This window comes from Fonsecaea erecta (genome assembly GCF_001651985.1).
Source record: "Fonsecaea erecta strain CBS 125763 chromosome Unknown Scaff2, whole genome shotgun sequence".
Lineage (NCBI taxonomy): Eukaryota > Fungi > Ascomycota > Eurotiomycetes > Chaetothyriales > Herpotrichiellaceae > Fonsecaea > Fonsecaea erecta.
The window spans coordinates 499,746-518,860 of NW_017387245.1; the positions used below are offsets into that span (position 1 = coordinate 499,746).

Genomic DNA, 19,115 nt, shown 5'->3' on the forward strand with positions numbered 1-19,115 from the left:
CGGTGGCCACCAGAAGATAGTGCAGATCCTACTCGACGCGGGTGCCGATATCAACGCACAAGGGGGCTACTATCGTAACGCACTACAGGCGGCATTATACGGTGGCCACGAGGAGATGGTGCAGATTCTACTCGACGCGGGTGCCGATATTAACGCACTACGGGCGGCTTCAAGAGGTCGCTACGTGAAGGTAGTGCAGATGCTCACTGGACGGCAAGGAATGTCGTTGTAATGCAAATCTATAGTACATTTCATACAGAATGCGAGGTACCTTTGTCAAACAACTCCGTTAAGTCGATTGTCAGAGGGATGGACCATTGTGGTGAAGTCCCAGATCCGGTAATCGCGCCTAAATTTGACGAAGAAGGACGCATGGCTACATCTCTGGCTGATGAGCTAGCTCTGTAGTATCGGCTGCTTCAAACACCAGGCCCTGGTCGCCACAGGTCGGGACTTCCTGGTCGCAGGTTCACGGTAGGCAGTTCGGCCATATGCAGCTTCGCACTGCCATATGGGCGCAGTTCGACCGGAAAGGCCCTGCCGGTGCAATTCCGCCGACCTGCCAGTGGTGGGTTGGGGGCATACCCGTCTCGCAGCTCCCAGTCTATCTGGCAGGCCAGTGCCGAGATGCTGACGGGCGGCCGCTCCTCGTGCCAGATCGGATGGGGGAGCCAGGCATCGTACCGATTGGGATATTCGTAGAATTTCAGCGCCGTCACGTCGACGGCCACGTTCCAGTAGTCTCGCGGGAGGATCGACCAGTCGTTTGCCTCGGGAGGAGCCTCCGTGCCCGGGTAGTTGGCGGGTCGCGAAGCAGTGTAGTCTCCGGCCAGGGGCAGAGCATAGAGCAGCGCCCCGTAGTAGACGGAGATGGTGTCGTTGGCTCTCGACTCCACGCGCAGATGAGTGCTAAACGAGACTTCGACACGCGTCCGTCCGGCGGGAATGACCATCGTATGTAGGCCGGTGCTGTTGTCCGGCGCCAGGGGGTGCTTCTTGCCACGGTCTACCATGACGATGCTCGCATCTGGCAGAGCCCAGGCGGGGACCCTGAACGAGAATCGAAACGCCGATCTCGCCTTGATCTCATAGTTGAGGTAGTTGCTGAACGGATAGTTCGTGTCGCATCGAATTCGTATCTGGTTCCGCTTCTGCAGCGTGGTGCTGACATGAGCCGGTCCGAGGAGGGCGTGGACCAATCCGTCTTCTCCGTCTTTCACATACATGGCGGGAACAAATTTGGAATATCCTTGCATGTTGACCGTGCAGCACGGGTAGTTCGGCTCGGTCCCAAAGGTTTGGCCCATAGGTCCGACATTCCAGAAAGGGGGATTGTCAAGACGATGGCTGACGGGTTGGTTTGTCTGGGCGACGTATTGATGAGCCCACCAGTGTGGCATCAACATGACGGGCAAAGCATTGTAGGCGGCCAACTCTGTCTTGTCGGCGAAGTCGCGGTCCCCCACAGCGTGATACAAATAGCTCAAGGAGAAGATTGATTCCACCACGCTGCAAAGCTCAGTCCCTCGGACCGGGCTCAAGCCTGCCTCACGTTCATCCCCGATGATCGCACCAGATGGCGTCCCGTGGTAGCGAAAAGTCCAGTTGACGCCATTTCTGGTAGTATTGAGAAGGACATCGTCCTGGACCAGTCTTCTCATCACGCCACCCCATTTCAACCCTTGACCAGCGTTCACGCCGTGGACGTAGGGGAACAGGCTGTTGGTGAGATCTTGCGGGTACGTGTCCAGGTCGCCTTTCAGAAAGTGATCTTCGTGGAACCAGTACGACCAGTCATAGGCCATCTCATACATCTGGACCATGCAATAATGGATGATCTTTTCATTACCCATGGGGTATTTCTCGTACAGCCACTGCAGGACCAAAACCATGTCTGCCGCACGGGATCGACCCCATTGCTCGTCGAACAGATCCCCGGGTTTCCAGACATAGCCCTGATGGTGGTCCTGGAGCATGGAATACATCAGGCGAACGAAACGGTGCATTGCCGGCAACACCATGGTCTCGCCCAGCTCGGGCTCGGCTTCGACAAGCTGCATGAAACCCAAGAAGAGGGGATATCTGGCCCAGAAATTCCGACGGGACAGGCTCTCTTCCGGCCCGAGCCACCCATCTGCATGTTGATGGTCGATGACCCATTCCGTAACCCGGAGAACATGGTGTTTCAATCGCGCGTTGTTGGTTGTCCACGCCAGTGGAACAAGGGCGTTGTATGAGTAGGGCCATGCCTCGTTCAACCCTAACAGGCCGTCAGTCAGCGCAGCAAAGGAGGACCTGTCACATCTACACTCACATGAATATTCCTGGTCGCCTCCGAGCCAGGGGGCATCTTTGACAGGGCGGTAGAACTCATGCAAATGGCCTGGAAGACCGTTGGCCATGAGGTCCATCTGTTGACCAAGCCATCCTACCGGCCTGATAGAACCAAGAGGAAGAGGCTCAAACCTCAACGGCAATACTGGCCGCGTTAGCCGGCCCCGTCTCCCCTAAGAACACGTGGCCTTCCTACATGAGGTATTATACCCATCAGGTTGTTTGCTAGACCTTTGCGCATCGTCTCTCGGGGTGCGGACATTCCATGTGGACGACTCGAAGACGGGGTTTGAGTCGTCACGCCGTCTTTGGTGATAAGAAGCTGCATCTGGGGTGAGGATCTGCACCATTCCTAAGGGGAAGCCTTCTGGTACCGTACCTGCATGATTGTTCGCGGGCTGAGTATGAGGATCTGGCCACCCAAGGGCTTCAACACCGGCCAATCGTAGCAGCAACAAAAGGGAAATTACCAAGACGAAAAAGGGGCAAAGACACCCATGCAACATTGTCTAGGTACAGGAGCCTGTGCCCGCACAAGAAAGGACAGGAAGATGGACGGGGGAATCGTGGCGGACATTTTCTCCATGTCAGAAAATTGCGTGCGGCGCCGTGCCGATTGGATCTTCACCTGTGCATGCTTCGTGCCCAGTCACGGCGATCACGCGCCACCCATCCATCCCACATCCGCAGGTCATCGGCGAGCAAACACCATCATGGGCTGAAAAGATCGGCGACGGTGAGGGTGTCGCAGTTGTCCGATCCTGTCGGTCCCTTTCGAGAGAGCAGCTTCTCCCAATTCCAATCAACGACATACCTATCCGCCGAGCCGTAATATTACATATTATATCCACCGCCCCTAGTTCGTGTTTGCATGCACGAGCCGAACGGAGTCACATTGACTGATCAGCCACTGACGTAGCAGACGAGGCCCGATCCAACGTTCGCCCCCGGCCTGTCCGCTGCCGAAGCAATGCTGGGGCATTTCTGGTAAGCGCATCAGTATCAGGATTCCATATTCTACATGTCTATGAAGAAAACTGCTGGTGACGAAAACACTGAACAGCGACGAGAACTCATTGTGAAAAAAGTGTAGAGTTCGCGTATCGAATTGTTCTCTATCACACGCTACCTTGAGTCGAATGACCAGGGGCCAATTCAGCCTCTTCTGCACTTCATTCAGCGAGCAAACTCGCCGCCACCACAACGCTGAAGCTAGACTCTCTTCCCCTGTTTCATCATGCACATTATCTCTTCTTCTCGTGCTTGTGCTGTTTACCACTAACGGTTTCGGTGCTCGACTAACCCGTGGGACTCTCACATCTCCAGGCGCTCAAGTTCACAGAGCTCTTATATGCATCCACCATTGATGTAAATGCCGCGTACAGACCGAGAACCATGGTCACAAAACTACCCAAGTAGAAGATCAGATCGAAAAGATTCCAGAAGAGTTCCTTCTTAAAACCTCTCCACCATCTCTTGAGACCGCTGTCCAAATGACGGACCGTGCCAGTGGCTGGGTCAAATGTTTCGCCGGGGAGCATGGCGTCGCGCTGGCACTTGAAGCCCAGCATCATGAAAGGCGGGAAGGTATATGTGAACTGCAAGATGCATCCTGCACCGACGAGGACGATCCATGTGTTGATTTGAGGAACGGATTGAGTGACGACCCAGGCAAGAGTCCAGTAGATGGGGACGAAGGCAACCCAGATCCATTTGCCAGTCTTGGATTCCAACAGCGGGAAGTTGAGCAGGTCACGGCCCAAGTTGTTGTAGAGCACTTTGATGCCAATGTTGCCGTAGAGAACAGCGGCAATGAGGCCGGTGATGAGTCCAATGATGTTGCACGCTGTTTGCCAGCCGTACGGCGAGATACCCTGGTACGAGACATTGTAGGCGTACTGCCCTTGCATGCAGTAGGTATAGATTCCGTAGACCATGTAGCAGGCATAGATGAGGAGGTCGGCGCAGAGAAGACCCTTCCAGAAATCCATGGGCCGCCGCATCTCAGCCAAGAGTTCGACAAACAGAGTCGCACCACCAAAGGAGAAGACGGCGTTCATCAGACCGTTGACGTTGTCAACAATGTCGAGACCCGGAGGGGCGGAGCCGGAAACTTGAATTGGTGCTGGGTTGTTGATGTCGAAGTCAGGGTTCGCAGCCGCGTAGAGTTTGTAGTTGGGAGGAGAGTGAGCCATGACGCCCATACTGAGAAAGCCATTAGTTACGAGCTGATTTCAACCATCCCCCGAGGTGCAGACTTACGTTGCGAAAATGATGAACAAGTTGAGAAACACAGCCCAAGAAGCCAACCAACCGAACCGCTGGAGAGTTCGAATCTGTCCAATGATACAGCCAGCAAGCATGCAGACCACCACACAGACGATGAAGCACAGTTGGCCCTTGGACAACTGACTGATGGACTGGCCGCTGCTCAGAATGATGAGGGCGACGTTGAGGAAGAATTGGAACGACTGCAGAAGGTTGCAGGTGTGGCGGAACCAGGGACCGTAGACACGGAACGCGATGTCGCCGTAGCCTTTCATCGGATAGCGATCGCTGTCCAACTGGAGGTACATGCGCCAAAGCTGGTAGCCACTGTAACCAGCAAGGGCACCGAAGACAGTGAAGAGCGTAACGCCGGGGCCAAGACCCATTTGCGAGAAAGCGTATCCGGTACTGAAGGGACCGAGAATGTCGGTGGTGATGAGGTAGAAGACGGCACCCCTATACGTGCGGTTAGCAGTGAAAGAGTCGGTATCGGTGAGGGTGTGCAATACCATGTAGCTGTTCTTGCTGCGCGCGAGGCCTGAACCCATTCCTCGTCAGAAATGGTCATGGGTTCAAACTTCTTGTTCTCAATGGCCGACTTTTCGTTGCCCGAGTCCGATTCGTGCCTCACGATCTGCCCCTCTCCCTGGGCGCTGATGGACAGCCTGGGCTGAGGAACCGACTCGCGGCGGTGCTCGACTCGCTTCCGAAGAATCTTCTCTTTGATGAAGGTCATGGTAGGTCCAGAACCTTGGGTGAAGTCGCTTCCCGGACCGTACAACCGTTCCTCCTCCTGACGAGTGATTTTTGCATAGTGGAGGTACTCTTCAAATGGAATGCTGGAGTCATGGAGTTTTGCTGCGACCCTGGTAGGGAAAGTGATGGCGTCAAGACCATTGGCATGGAGACGCTTGTCATCCACGGCCCCAGGGCCAGAGATAGATCCCACTCCAGATGCCATGTTTCTCAAAGGTATAGGAACCGCTCAATTCTGACAGTCCTGCAGAGGGGAAACAGCAGATGGGGAAGAAGGGAGGGAAGACTGGAGAAGGAGAGGTGCCACTTCGTCTATCTTATAGGAGATGGGCCTGATGTCGCTCGCTAGGAGACGGAGACATGGGTAGCAACGTCGTACTCTTAGCTCATAGCGCAAAACACTGAAATCGCTATACCTACGAGAATCCATGGAATCCAAAAGACTTCTAATGATCAGAGGTTGGCGTGACGCCACGAAACGCCATGATCCTCGCCTGGTCCAGCATCCCGCGACCGACAGCTGATAGGGCATCATCAAATAATTGGTGTTTTCTAGAACGAACCCCGGTACGGATCCAGGGCAGGAGTCTCCATTCAGACAGCATCCGAGAGGGGATGCAATATGAAATCTGAGATTGCGACGTCAACCTGCGATCGCCGTTGGCTGGTTCCAATGGGGTAGCATTGCCCTAGCAGAGACAGGGTTAGGAGGCGATTGCATCTTGACCTCACAAAACAGGAGGGTTTCTATGAATTAGCGGGACGCAAGGAGGGCTGGCTGTCAATCATGGGTTATGAAATCATGCGACATCACAGCACACACCTCGGTGATAGTGGTGGGCGTAACGCAATCAGGCAGGTAAAATTGATGCCGGGCGAAACGGGCGAATCTCTGAGAGAGGAAATGATCCTCACCGAAGGTTAATAGGACGGCCCCTGCAAACATAACCTGGTCGCCGCTCGCTTGTCTCGCCCACACTGGGGCGAATTGATAAAGTCTCTCCAGGACGTTCTTCGGAGCGCGTGCAAAGGGCTCCATACGTAGCCCGTGGGCCGGTGTTGATTGTGGCTATCTCTCCCTCTTCTGGCCGTGAGGGCAAATGGTTTTTGTCGGACGAGATACAGCTTCGGAAGTGATCTGGGCGGCAGCCGGCCAGTCTTTCCCATTGGTGAAGAATCCTTCCCATAGCTTCTGCTAAATTTGCCTGCTTTGCGAAATTGTTCGATCGTGGGCATCTCGATCAATCATGTCCTCTTCCGTAACGCCACTGGAGATTCCCCGATACTCGTACGGCATAGTTGCTTGGGTGCCCCGACGTCGATTCCGAATACAACTTTGGCGTCTTGGGGTGGGAGAAGCAAATGCTAAGCTTTGGCTTAAAGCTTGCAAGAGCTTGACCGTGTAGGCTTGAGAGACCTGGCCCAATCCGGGACTTGTGGCAGTTTGCCACAGTTGAGTTCCCGTGGTGGTCGCGGGAGAACATTCAAGAGTGGTTAAGCCTCAACGCCCCGCGGACTCTTCCTCTCCACCCTTGGCCATTCACAGCACCCTGTTTCGGTGTGGCTTTTTCTTCGGCTTCTCCAGGTGTTCTAGGCTCGAAGAAAGGATCGTGATTGATAGGTGATCGACAAGGTTCATGGGGGAAGGCGTGCATCCACCTCTGTACTGTAAGGTGTTCAATTGGAACTGCTCAGTGCATACATGGCCGGCCGGTTATCAGAGGCTATCTCGCCTACAGTGCTCGAAATATGCTTTTTCAAGCTGAGAGAGAGGAACGGCCTAGGGGCAGGGCCGTAATCAGTAGGTACTCGGGAGAGGAGTTGACTCGAGCCCAAACACCGGAGGGCCCCGTTGGACCTGGCAGCGTTGCATTCCATGGAACTAGCTATCATGATCTCGCTAGATGTGGAATCGACGTCCGTGAAAATATGGAGTACATTGTGCGGAGTGGGAGTCCTCTCGGCGTGGTGTTATCTGTTGTTGAACGAGCTCGGGAGGAGCCGAATCATCCAGCAAGGGACATGTGCCTGGCGCCCGGGCCAAAATTAAGGCTGTTTCTCGCCTGGCATTGTCTGCTAGAGTCTGGGGCCCAGTGAGCTTGGGGGGTGACATTGCTACTGTACCTCTCGCACCACCCGGCGAGCCGGCACTTTGCCGCGGGGGTCTCGGCAAGACGGCGCCGGATTATGTTCAGATGTACCTACCTACTCCGTACAGTAGGACAGGCCGTGAAAGCGCAGGGCCACAATACCGCATAATGAAGACAAAAGATTGGGAAAGAGCAAATGATCCTGCATGGGATACACGAGATGGAGTTTGGACCACGCAAGGCCCCCGGACGTCGGCACCTGAAGGAATGCTGGGGGAAGAAAGGATTCCCTGGAGCAGTCCTCTTCCACCCCCAGATAACCGCTTGGCACCTATGGGGCCACAAGGAGGCCGAGAGTACTCGGTACTGCGTACTACTGTACGTACTCCGTACCTCGTACAGATTGCTATCCCCAAAGCTGCGCAAATCATCTCTGAAGTCTGCACTCTCTGATCATTCTACCCGCGTCTGTCAGCTCGCCCCTTCTGTCGTTTGAGCTCGAGGGCATGCCATTGGTGTGACCCCCCCCCGCAACAATGTCGCGCTCGAGGTGACAAAAGTCCCTTCCAACATCTGGCCAAAAAATGTCAATGCTGAGGCGCATGTTCGCCCGTGCACCGGCTGGGTCACAGCAACCGTTCGTCGCTAAAGTGATCACGATCGGAGTCACATGTGTGGCAGCATATTCATCATGGGCCCTGGTGGCACATCATTGGATTACATGTGCTGTATGTTTGAGAATCTGTTGATTGACACTTGCCCGAGCCTTCGCTAAGATTGCATTTGGCCAAAAGCCCTCGCTAGGTCCTTCCATGTACCCGTCCATGCCCAGCAGCCTCTCATACAACGTCTATTCTCGAAGGCACAAGCGAGGGAAGAACATTGAAGTGGGAGACGTTGTAGTCTTTGAGAGCCCTATCTTCCTCCGTGGCGTTGCCTGCAAACGTGTCATTGGCATGCCGGGGGATTATGTCCTCCGCGACCCTCATCTCTCTCCTACCGTGGGCGGCGCTCCCATCCCGGGCTTATATGAGGGCAATGCTGTCCGAGAAGAACCTGTCATGATACAAGTCCCAGAGGGTCACGTGTGGGTAGCTGGAGACAATCTGTCCTACAGCAGAGATTCCCGATTCTATGGTCCCCTACCCATGGCTTTGATTACGGGAAAGACTCTGTATGTTGGCGACGGATATCTGAATTGGAAATCTTTCCGCACACCGCAATTACAACCGGTCACAGTCTCTGAAGATACGACGCATGCACCGGTGGAAGGAGAGGTGGCCCTGAAAGACACCCAAGCGACTTGAGAATGCTGCACGTCAGCAAAACAAGAAGATGGACATCAGAAGCCTCAACAGACATGCAGTGTTCTACACGATGAAGCAAATCACGGTTGATATTGTACAGCAGGTGCCAGCTAGAGCAGTGCTTAGCTATCTTATCCTCTCATCCTAGACGTGTCGCGCCTCTGATACGGCAGAGGGTCAACCTTCTTCCTCTTGAACTCGATATCCGAACCTTCAATTCCTGCTCTCTGCATAACTGCCGCCGTGCTGTCATCCCACTGTGTGCGGAACAATGAAGCACTGATGGGACTGAGCATATGACGACTCATCACGCTGCGGATTGTGAACCCATCTCGCTGAATCTTTTTCTTGGCAATCTCGAGGTCGATGGGAATGTTATCTTTTTGTTGTAATATAACGATGGACAATCGATGATAGGGGCTGCCTTTTTGCGCGTAGGGTGGCAGCCACGGAAGAAGGACCTGGGAAGCCGGGGATAGAATTGCGAGATCTACCGATGGCTTCGTCGGTGAAATGGTAATGTTGCAGGCTAGATAGTGGCATCGAGAGTCAAAGGAGTCGGTCTCGGTATTTGGAACGTCTGGGTCAACAATGGCGATAGTGACCATCTTCTCGCCTCGCTCATAGGATTGTAGGGTCAGACGGGGAGGGCTTTCGCTGATGTGCGACTCCACGAACTCGCCCGGTTGTACAACTCTGTTTCCAAACACAATCTTGACGTCCAGAGCAGGATCCACGTTTGGAATGACGTCGGGCACCACCTTCATCTGCGTGATCCGTTGAACGAGGACTTTTCGCGGGTATTCTCGCCATTTTCGCTCAGCGAGATGTCTGTAGATGGGTTTGCCCAAGTCACCTGAGGTTGTTAGCAAGATACGGCAATTCTCGCCGCATGTCTGCGTACCTTGGCCATCCTCAAACCTCCTCTTGACATTCGGATCGTTAATATCAGCTAAGATCTTGAGATTCTCCAGCTCTGCAAGCATGCTGTTCAACCTCCTTTGTTTGTAGAGTTCTCCTCCCGGAAAAGTGCTCGGGTCGACATCACGGAGCCGAGCAATGCGAGCCCTCTCAGTTTCTATCTTTTTGAGCTTTTCTGCTCGGTCGGCAATGAGGATCTTGCGGGCTTCTTGGAAGCACTGATAGGGCAATTCATCGAAGGGTATGCCAGGAGATTGCGCGAGGGCAGCCCGTCGTCTTCGCGATCCCACCGGGAATTGACCAGCCTTCAGAAGCTTTCGCTCAAGTCGGGGAACATGGACGGTAGCTGGGTCAGGGTTGTGATAATAGGATGGCTTTTGGAGTTCGACTTCTTGACAATTCGAGCTTGTGGTTGCGAATGTTCGGAGAGCAACTCTCGCTGCTGGCACCTCAGTCGCTAACGATCTCAGTGAATGCAACAAGCGGGTACTGGGCGCCCTGGAAGGGGCCATGTTCAGCAAGTTGGGTAAGAAAACTGCGCAGATCACAGATTGCTGATCGTGGGAAGCAACAATACTGGACTTTCTCAATTGACCACCGAAAATTGTTCAGAAGGTTCAGCAGATGTTCGGAGGAGCATCAACCCGCGACTACGCAGATCGCGGTCACGTGAATAGCAACTTCTGGCTGCCTCAGTTGCTCCCCTGCGCCACTAACAACTGGGCGGAAATGAGACGCCCGACGGCTCTCGCTTCGAACTATTCGTCAGGCGGGTCAATTCTTATCAATAAGCAATGTGCTAAGCATTGGCAGGACCTAAACACACCAATCCAAAGCTTGAGTCAGGCACGATCCATCTGGCAAGTTCATTCTGGGTAAAAGCCTTCGTATGATCCGGCAAATCTTCATGCCATCGAAATGAGGATCGCTTGACGCGGTGGAACGTGCTCTATTTTTAAGAAGCAGTTTTACCTTGTTGAGGTCTCTTGGGGTTTTATGCCCAGAGCCGAGATCTCTTTCCTTGGACCGGCAGCTCCTCTGATATACATACCACTTGCACCTACTGGCACCCATTCTCCCTGCTGAGTCACCGACGTTCTAACTTGGCCGAGAACGGCGAAGGCACCTGGGAAGGGGGGGTTGGAATCCCTTATGTAAACCCTGACTACTCGGTGTTGTGTGCTTCATCGCCTGTCTGGTATCTGGCCCTTTGTTCTCTCCTCTTTTCGTACTGAGAACAGCGACAATGTCGGAAGGTGACAACCAACGCCCAGACACGATGGCCCAGGAAGCCGACAACAAGGCTGCCACAGACCGGGCTCATGATGTCGGGCCTGATGTCCAAGAAGCTGCGCAGCCCAAACCCAGTCTTTTGAAGAAGATACAGACAAAATTGAATCTTGATATTCCCACCCTTTTACTGATGCTCAAGTAAGGCTTCTTCTCCCGTCGTGATTATTCAAAGCTAAGTGGAAACAGGGGTGGACTGCCTCCAGCCATTGCACTTGCAGCGTAAGTCTCAGAACCTCCTATTAGACGGTCGCTCATGGTCCTAGTTATCAGAGTGATGCTTGGGCTAAACAATACTCGACCTTGGGATACCTGATTGCAATCACGTCTTTTCTGTCTCTTCCAATCCTGCCGCGGGCAAAGTTTGTCCAGTCCATGACAATTTCCATCGTCACCATCTGTTTTGCTGCTGCCGTTGCCTTGCTCACGATACAATGCGCCGTTGCTGCCCGCCAACGCGCAGCCCAGAATCCCAATTCTACGACCACTGGTTCCTCCGGTAGTAAACAAAGTCTGGAATACAGCACGGCGGCTAATGTCACGGCCTGTGTTTGGCTGTTCTTTTGGCTATGGATCGCGAACACGTTGCGAGCAGCCCGTCCCCAGCTCTTAATCGTATCGATTCAATTTACCATCTTCGTGGTTGTCGCTTCCACCTATACTCCGACATTTCCGAATATGACGGCCGGCATAGGTTTTGTGGAGCGACTGTTGAAGGTGTTTCTGACTGGGTATGGTCTGGCAACTGCTGTCTCACTCTTCATTATACCATTCTCTTCGAGGTTGATTGCCAAAAAGCAAATTGCTGGCGTGCTCGACTTGATGAAGGTCTCCCTTTCCATCCACACCGCCTATCTGCACGGCATAACCACCTCTCAATCTGGCAGTCCTGGTCTTCTAGACGAGGATGGCAACCCGCTGCCATTGCATGAGAACCCCGAGGCGCGAGTGTCCATGAAGGTTGCTGAAGAATCGGCTCAAAAGCTGAAAGCAACACTCCAAAAAGCCACTCAACTGTTCGGGCAGCTGAAGCTCGAGATCGGCTTTGCTAAGAAAGAGATTGGATGGGGCAAGTTACAACCAGAAGACTTCGGCCGAATTTGGGAACGGTTGCAGAACATCCTCCTTCCTGTTGCAGGACTGTCAACCTTTGTGGACATTCTCCAATCTGTGAAACGCCACAAAGCTGAAGGGGAAAATTTAATTCCTGACTTGGATGCCATCGAGGCGATCAGGCGACTGGAGGCGGAAGAATGGCATGAAGTCGTTGTCATGTCTCGTATTCCATTCTGGAAAATGAAGACTACTTTGGTCGACGGGCTGACACATGTTGCCTATGTGTTGGAACTCACGCCTCGGCCAAAGACCCCCACGAAAGACGTCGAGACCACCGCGGGATCATCTCCAGGTCCAGGACACCCGGCATTTGCCCAGTATCTGATGGACCAGATGGCCATTTTCCAAGAGCACCGGCGAGAGACCATGCGAAAGTGGTGCGAGAAAAAAGGTATAGAAGTACCCTCGAAATTTTGGGAAGACACATCCTCTCAATACAATTTCGAGGACGTAGGTTCTCTCCAGGAGGCTGTTCGACAAAGGCAGAACCACCAGCAACTCTATCTGATCCTTTATCTCGAGTATCTACTCTTCGCGGTTTGTCACGCGGTGTTGGACTTTGTCCTCTTCGCAGACTCGAAGGTGGAAGACGGCACCATGAGAAAGAACAAGCTGATCTTTCCCGGGTGGCGACGGATTCGCAAGTTACTGCAAAGCGCATTCACACAGACGGACGCCAGTGAAGGCCTTCAAGATGGACCGGCATCAGGTATTTACATATGGGTGGGAGACTCTCTTCAGAAACACAAAGACCCAGAACATCTACCGCCAACGAACGTGTACCAGCGCATGACCGACCACCTTAGGTCTGTCCCGAAGTTTCTGGCTTCGGATGCTTCGCATTTCGGTTTCCGGGCAGCAACTGCGAGCATCAGCCTAGCCATCATTGGATATCTGCGCCAAACCCATGCATTCTATCTGGCTCAACGTGGAATCTGGGCCGTCATCATGGTCGCTATCAGCATGGGCGCACATGCCGGAGCCGGTGTCCAAGGATTCATCTTGCGTATCGTAGGGACTGCTATTTCGATGGTCATCTCGATCACTGTGTGGTATATGGGCGACCAGAAACCGGCAGCTGTCATTCCGCTGATCTACTTGGTGTTTGTGTGCGGCATTTACGTGATATTAAAACACCCCAAACAGCTCATCACGGCCGTCATTTCGATTGTCACTACGATTTTGATTATTGGCTACGAACTTCAAGACAAAAAAGTCGGCACGAAGGTCCTCAGCAGTAATGGACAGGCCTTCTACCACGTTTACTTGCTCGCCCCCTACCGTCTGGTCAGCGTCGTGGCAGGCCTAGGTGTCGCTTTCTTCTGGACATACTTCCCATATCCCATTACCACGCACGCAACGCTCCGCAAAGATCTTGGCTCTACCCTGTACCTGATGGCCAACTACTACTCCTGCATGCACTCCACCGTCGAGATCCGCCTCCGCACAAACGCCGACCTCGCAATTGATAAGAAAAACGACCCCATGCGCAAGCTATCCAAGGCGCGGCGCAGGGTGTTTGATAAACTGATCGTCATGTTGAACCGGCTGCGCGAACACAGCCAGTTCCTCAAGTACGAGCCGACGTTTGGCGGGAAGTTCCCCAAGGAGACCTACGACGAATTGATCGTGCACATGCAGTCCCTGTTCAACTACATGGCGCTCACGGCGTACTCGAGCAACGCGTTCTCCAGCGAGAACGAGGAATCCGAGTGGCTGAAGCTATTCAAGCGCATCACCGCGAACTCGACAATCACCTCGCACGCGCTGACCTCGACCCTGTGCCTCGTCTCGGCCAGCATCACTAACTCCCAGCCCCTGCCGCCGTACCTCTCCGTCGCGCGCCCGATCGACATCGCCGGCCAACTCGCCGCCATCGACCCAGGCATTCTCAGCGTCAAACACATCAAGGAGCCGTGCTACGCGGCTTTCGCCGTCATGGAGATTGCGAGCATCCTCATCATGCAGGAGATGGTCGCCGTGCTGGCCAAGGTCCGCGAACTCGTTGGGGAGGTCGACTTCTCAGTGCATTTTGGCACGCCTGGCACGAGTGTCCAGAGTCAGTCAACGTTAGACGAGAAGAAGGACTTGGCCAACGGTGGTGACGACTCCGGTAGAAAGGGCAAGGTTGATTAAAAATATCCGACGTTTTCAAGAGGCCCTTGGGAGGATTACACGGGTCCATGCGCCAGAAGCGGTACCTCGTGGGTGGATACATATCAACTAGGTCTCGATTTCTTTGGTTTGGCAATGTTTAAATTGAGCTGGATTTAAGATCAAATGTGGCGATTGTGACTGATATGCATAGCATGTCGATGAGGGTGACATATTATGTATGACCTGTTTTCTCCTTGCAGGAGCCTTCGACTTTGGGATGGACTTACCTGTCCATCATCTTCACACATTTCATAAGGATGGATAGAGACGAATTTCTAATTCTGAACTGGTTCTCGTGCATGGATTAGCTATTTGTTTCTTCTTTGCATCGCTATCAAACTCCGCCCCCTCCCCAACCCCCCCGGCAAGCCCTAGCCTGGGTATCTTAGAAGAATGCTCAAAGCATGGCAGCTCCTGCCATAGCCGTGACGCCTTCGCTCAAGGGTCAAGATGGCTCCAGCACCCGCCAATAGCCATGTCCAACGCCTGAGCTGAAGTCGTATAATCAACGGGACGACCGACGGACTTCTACTGTCCTCGTAACACGAAGCCAAGAGAAAACATCAGGTTCCCTTCCATGACGACGCAGACCTACGCGCTCGGAATCGGGGCGCGTAGTCACCTAACCTGCATATTGTACAAATGCCCGCTTCTTACCCACGTAGCGACATAGCACGAATGGACAAGCATCCACCGAAAGGTTTCGACTGGGTTCAATTTCCGGCCCAAATCCTCCTCAATGCGACATCATCTCTCATTTGAACATACTTTCAAAGTCAAAATCCATGTTCTCCATGTTATCCAAATTGGTCATATTGTCATTGCCCAGGCCAACACTCTCGTCGAAGTTCATGGCGTTGGCATTCAGGAAATCGTCGAACTCATTAGGACCCAAGGCTGGCAGACCAAAATCATTAACGCTGACATTGACTGGCTGCTGGTGTTGAAGCTGGGCATTGTTCGCGTTGTTGTCGACACTCATCCCTCCTCCGACACCTCTGGCCGTTGCATCGGTGGGAGGAGGTAGTCCATTTACTGTAGGCACAGACATGCCGAAATTCGCATCGTCGCCCGTCTGGTTCACGTAGGACTCGAGGCCCGGGAGCAACGAGCTCAGAGAGGCATCTTCTTGCATATTGAGATGCGAAGGATCGGCACCAAATCCGTCGCCGAGGTTGTCAAGGTCGAAGCTTATGTCGTTGTTGTTCCCCTCCATCATGTCGGCAGATGGCTCGCCAAACATTGATTCAAAGTTGAAAGCCTCGTTGGCCTCGGCTGGCGTGTCCTGCGGAGTCGGCTTGGGAAAGTCCTCCGTGGTTGTCTGTGTCATTGTACTCTCGGGTTGCTGCGCTGTGTCGGGAGGTTTCTCCTGAGGCCTGGAAGCCGGTCCGACTGTTGGTTGGGCTGCCTTCATATCCGTAGTAACGGAAACTCTGGGCTTATCTGGCGGTTTCGGTGTCGGGTTCTTCTCTGTTGACCCTGGAAGGGATTGTACCGCGCTGGCAGTGGGGGCGACAGTCGGCGGAGGAGCTGGCTTTTGCGCAGGAGAAGGCTGTTGGGCCTTTGGCTGTGCTTGCACCGGACTCTCAGGCTCTTGTGTCTTGACGCGCTTAGGAGCATTTTCGCTGTCTGCGGTTTGCGCCGTCTCGTTTGCTTCTTTGGATTCTTCGCGTTTTCTTTTCGCGCTTGCGGCTCCGTCTTCTCTTGCTTTGGCTTCACGCCGGGCTTTGTTCAAGGCCAACTGACGCTCGAGGTACCATTTCGCATCAAGGATCTGCACCTCACAGTCATCGAGGGCGTCCTGGAACTTCTTGGCCGTTTCAGCGAGGACTGCTTTTGTCGATTGCGCGTAGTTCAAGGGATCTTTCATGGCGTAGGCAATGCGGGTCACTGAGCCCATGAACATGCCTTCGACCGTCTTGACCGGGTCGTAGGGGGGTTTAGTGGTCGCCATGACGGGCAGCGCGGCGATTTCGAGAGTGGGAGGAGGGAGGAACGGGGGCAGGGTCTGTACAGAGAGGCGGCGCGCATTCACTAGAGTGCGAGACGAAGAGTCGCCATTCTTTGTCAAACGGATGAGGCCATGTCAAAATCGAGTACAGCTTGAATGTGCCAGGGTTTTCCTGCGGTCCCTTCTTCGAATGAGAGGATGGAGCCAGAAGAAGTTGATCTGCGCCGTGGGTCAGCGCCAGTCGCGACTTTGGAGGTGGTCCCCTTCGGATAAGAGTCTCCGCAGCCCACAGGCAAGAGGAGCCCCAAACAGGGCCATCGAGCACGTTGAGTTCCAGGCGGGAAGCCCCAACACCGCCTAAACCGGGCGACTTGCAGTAACCGTCGTGCCCGTGAAGCCTAAAACTGAGAGGGTGACCCTCTGTCAGTGGCCACCCACCGGTCTATCATTCACTCCCTCACTGGCACCAGTCAGCAGTAGCGAGCCTAGCTCACTACGCCACCACCATGGATGAATCTTATTCTCTCCTCCCATCTCTTCCCATCTTCTCTACCCTTCCGCCAAACCATCCCATCTCAAGTATCCTTTCTTCCATCTCCTCTTCCATTACTTGTCGTCGTTCTTCCTTCTAGTCGTCGATTGGCATTTGTGCATTGCAAGTTGGGCGTTGGGAAAAGACCTCGAGCGATTTCTTATCTCTCCTTTTCCTATCGTCTCTCAGTCCCATCAGCTACATTACTTTTCTGTGTGTGTGCTGCGCTGCGTTGCTCTGCTCTTCCCCAGTTCTACTGCTACTAGTATTACTACACACTACTACTACTACTGTCAAACGTCGCCAGTTACTCCTCCCAGCCGCCTGACATTCGTCTCGGCGCGACCTCTTTTGCGGCCATCTTACCTATCACGCATTTCGAGTCCTTCCTCTCCTCCTTCCGTCTCCGTCTCCTTCGACTCTCTCGCGCTGCTCTCCTGGACTTGGTTGGCTTGTCACCTTGCTTAGCGAATTTGTCTCGACGTTTTCCAAGCGAAATTTCCTTTACCTGCCCACGACCCACTTGTCACCATTACACTCCCCGCAATCTTCGTCCATAAGTACTCAGCTACCAAAATTCAAAGAGCACCCTGACGAGCTGCTATCTATCTACCTTTACCGGACCTGCAATCCTCTGTTCTCGTTCGAATCATTTCCGCCTGGCGCGATCTTTTATCTCTTGATCCTTTGGAGTTGTCAATTTACTTTGCTCAATATGACGGAAAATATTCCTCCTGCGACGCTACCGCCACCACCTTCGACCGCAGGCGCTCCAGGCTACGATGGCGCTCCCGGTAGCAATGGGCATACTACCACCAGCATGGGGCCTCCGGCATTGCCTCCGGTGGTTATTCCGCAAAACAATAATACTGTCCCAACTCCTGTCACCCCCGGAACTGCGCTATCACCTTCTCCGGGCGGTGTCGTTCGGAGAGCTGCTCCAGAACCAAATAAGAGGGCGCTTTATGTGGGCGGCCTCGACCCTCGGGTTACCGAGGACGTTCTGAAGCAAATCTTCGAGACTACCGGCCACGTGGTCAGTGTCAAGATCATCCCAGACAAGAACGTGAGTTTGTCCCCGACGAAACTGGCTTGAGCCCCGCTCACACAAGCATTCTAGTTCAATTCGAAAGGCTTTAACTATGGCTTCGTGGAATACGATGATCCCGGAGCGGCTGAACGCGCCATGACTACCTTAAATGGACGACGTGTACATCAAGCCGAAATCCGGGTCAATTGGGCGTACCAATCCAATTCGTCGAACAAGGAGGACACCTCGAATCATTTCCATATCTTTGTTGGTGATCTGAGCAACGAAGTCAATGACGAGGTTCTCCTCCAGGCGTTCTCTGTCTTTGGCTCGGTCTCCGAGGCACGTGTCATGTGGGACATGAAGACTGGTCGATCTCGTGGGTATGGGTTCGTTGCCTTTCGCGAAAGATCCGATGCGGAGAAGGCTCTGGCGTCTATGGACGGAGAATGGCTGGGAAGTCGTGCAATTCGTTGCAACTGGGCGAACCAGAAGGGTCAGCCATCCATCTCCCAGCAACAAGCCATGGCAGCAATGGGCATGACTCCCACGACACCATTTGGACACCATCATTTCCCGACCCAGGGCATACAATCCTATGAGATGGTTGTCAACCAGACCCCCACCTGGCAAACGACGTGCTATGTCGGTAACCTTACGCCGTACACGACTCAAGCAGACCTCGTTCCGTTGTTCCAGAATTTTGGTTATGTGGTGGAAACCCGATTTCAATCCGATCGAGGCTTTGCATTTATCAAAATGGATTCGCACGAGAATGCGGCAATGGCCATCTGCCAATTGTCGGGATACAATGTCAATGGCAGGCCATTGAAATGCTCGGTAAGCACAAGCAACAAGCAAACCTGGACCCCCTCGGTCGTCGCTAACTATAACAGTGGGGCAAGGATCGTCCTCCTACTGGTCAATTTGATACCTACTCGCCACAGACCTCAATCGGTTCTGCATCCACGCCCGGTGGCTATAATCCAGCCTCGCCGTACTTCTCACAATATGGAGGTCCGGGACCAATTACACCGCAAGGTATGGTAGACGTCACCACCATCATGTCCAAGGCTGATAAAGTTCAAGGTCCAAGTCCTAGCGGACGTGGTGCTTGGGATTCAAGCCATCTAGCGAGTCCGTATACTGCGTCTCCACAATCTGCGTTTGGTCAGGTGCCTCCGTCAGCTGGGGGCTACGGACGTGGTCAGACAACTCCAGGAGGAATGTTCCAACAGCCCCCACCTTCATTCGGCAACAATTATCCAGGATATCAGGCATAGCTTACGAGAGATGGGGAGTATTCGTCGATGTGCGTGATAGGGGACCAGCACTGACTGAACGTCATTGGACATTATGTTTC

At 53.5% G+C, this 19,115-nt stretch overlaps 7 protein-coding genes across 7 annotated transcripts in view; 4 read left to right on the forward strand and 3 right to left on the reverse strand.

The window, feature by feature from the left end:
• AYL99_01950 (hypothetical protein) overlaps nucleotides 1–232 on the forward strand; it is a gene marked incomplete at both ends in the record, with an annotated part of 2,761 nt that extends 2,529 nt beyond the window's left edge. Inside the window, one exon of the mRNA XM_018833466.1 lies at nucleotides 21–232. Within this exon, the coding sequence (XP_018696090.1) occupies nucleotides 21–232 (212 nt within the window). The remainder of the gene's footprint in view (nucleotides 1–20) is intronic.
• A 187-nt stretch (nucleotides 233–419) lies between these two features.
• AYL99_01951 (hypothetical protein) lies at nucleotides 420–5,563 on the reverse strand (the record flags this gene model as incomplete). Its single annotated transcript, XM_018833467.1, has 5 exons — nucleotides 420–2,260; nucleotides 2,315–2,479; nucleotides 3,653–4,539; nucleotides 4,597–5,058; nucleotides 5,112–5,563. The coding sequence occupies 5 exons, from the start codon at nucleotides 5,561–5,563 to the stop codon at nucleotides 420–422; spliced, it is 3,807 nt and encodes a 1,268-aa protein (XP_018696091.1).
• Nucleotides 5,564–8,272: 2,709 nt separating this feature from the next.
• On the forward strand, nucleotides 8,273–8,755 carry AYL99_01952 (signal peptidase I; the record flags this gene model as incomplete). The annotated part of the gene is made up of 1 exon (XM_018833468.1): nucleotides 8,273–8,755. The coding sequence occupies one exon, from the start codon at nucleotides 8,273–8,275 to the stop codon at nucleotides 8,753–8,755; it is 483 nt and encodes a 160-aa protein (XP_018696092.1).
• A 131-nt stretch (nucleotides 8,756–8,886) lies between these two features.
• Nucleotides 8,887–10,188, reverse strand: AYL99_01953 (hypothetical protein; the record flags this gene model as incomplete). Its single annotated transcript, XM_018833469.1, has 2 exons — nucleotides 8,887–9,611; nucleotides 9,660–10,188. The coding sequence occupies 2 exons, from the start codon at nucleotides 10,186–10,188 to the stop codon at nucleotides 8,887–8,889; spliced, it is 1,254 nt and encodes a 417-aa protein (XP_018696093.1).
• Nucleotides 10,189–10,922: 734 nt separating this feature from the next.
• Nucleotides 10,923–14,218, forward strand: AYL99_01954 (hypothetical protein; the record flags this gene model as incomplete). The annotated part of the gene is made up of 3 exons (XM_018833470.1): nucleotides 10,923–11,107; nucleotides 11,156–11,188; nucleotides 11,233–14,218. The coding sequence occupies 3 exons, from the start codon at nucleotides 10,923–10,925 to the stop codon at nucleotides 14,216–14,218; spliced, it is 3,204 nt and encodes a 1,067-aa protein (XP_018696094.1).
• A 775-nt stretch (nucleotides 14,219–14,993) lies between these two features.
• Nucleotides 14,994–16,193, reverse strand: AYL99_01955 (hypothetical protein; the record flags this gene model as incomplete). The annotated part of the gene is made up of 1 exon (XM_018833471.1): nucleotides 14,994–16,193. One exon carries the CDS (start codon nucleotides 16,191–16,193, stop codon nucleotides 14,994–14,996), a length of 1,200 nt encoding a protein of 399 aa, XP_018696095.1.
• A 1,244-nt stretch (nucleotides 16,194–17,437) lies between these two features.
• AYL99_01956 (hypothetical protein) lies at nucleotides 17,438–19,035 on the forward strand (the record flags this gene model as incomplete). Its single annotated transcript, XM_018833472.1, has 3 exons — nucleotides 17,438–17,788; nucleotides 17,843–18,592; nucleotides 18,649–19,035. The coding sequence occupies 3 exons, from the start codon at nucleotides 17,438–17,440 to the stop codon at nucleotides 19,033–19,035; spliced, it is 1,488 nt and encodes a 495-aa protein (XP_018696096.1).
• Between the last annotated feature and the right edge of the window lie 80 nt (nucleotides 19,036–19,115).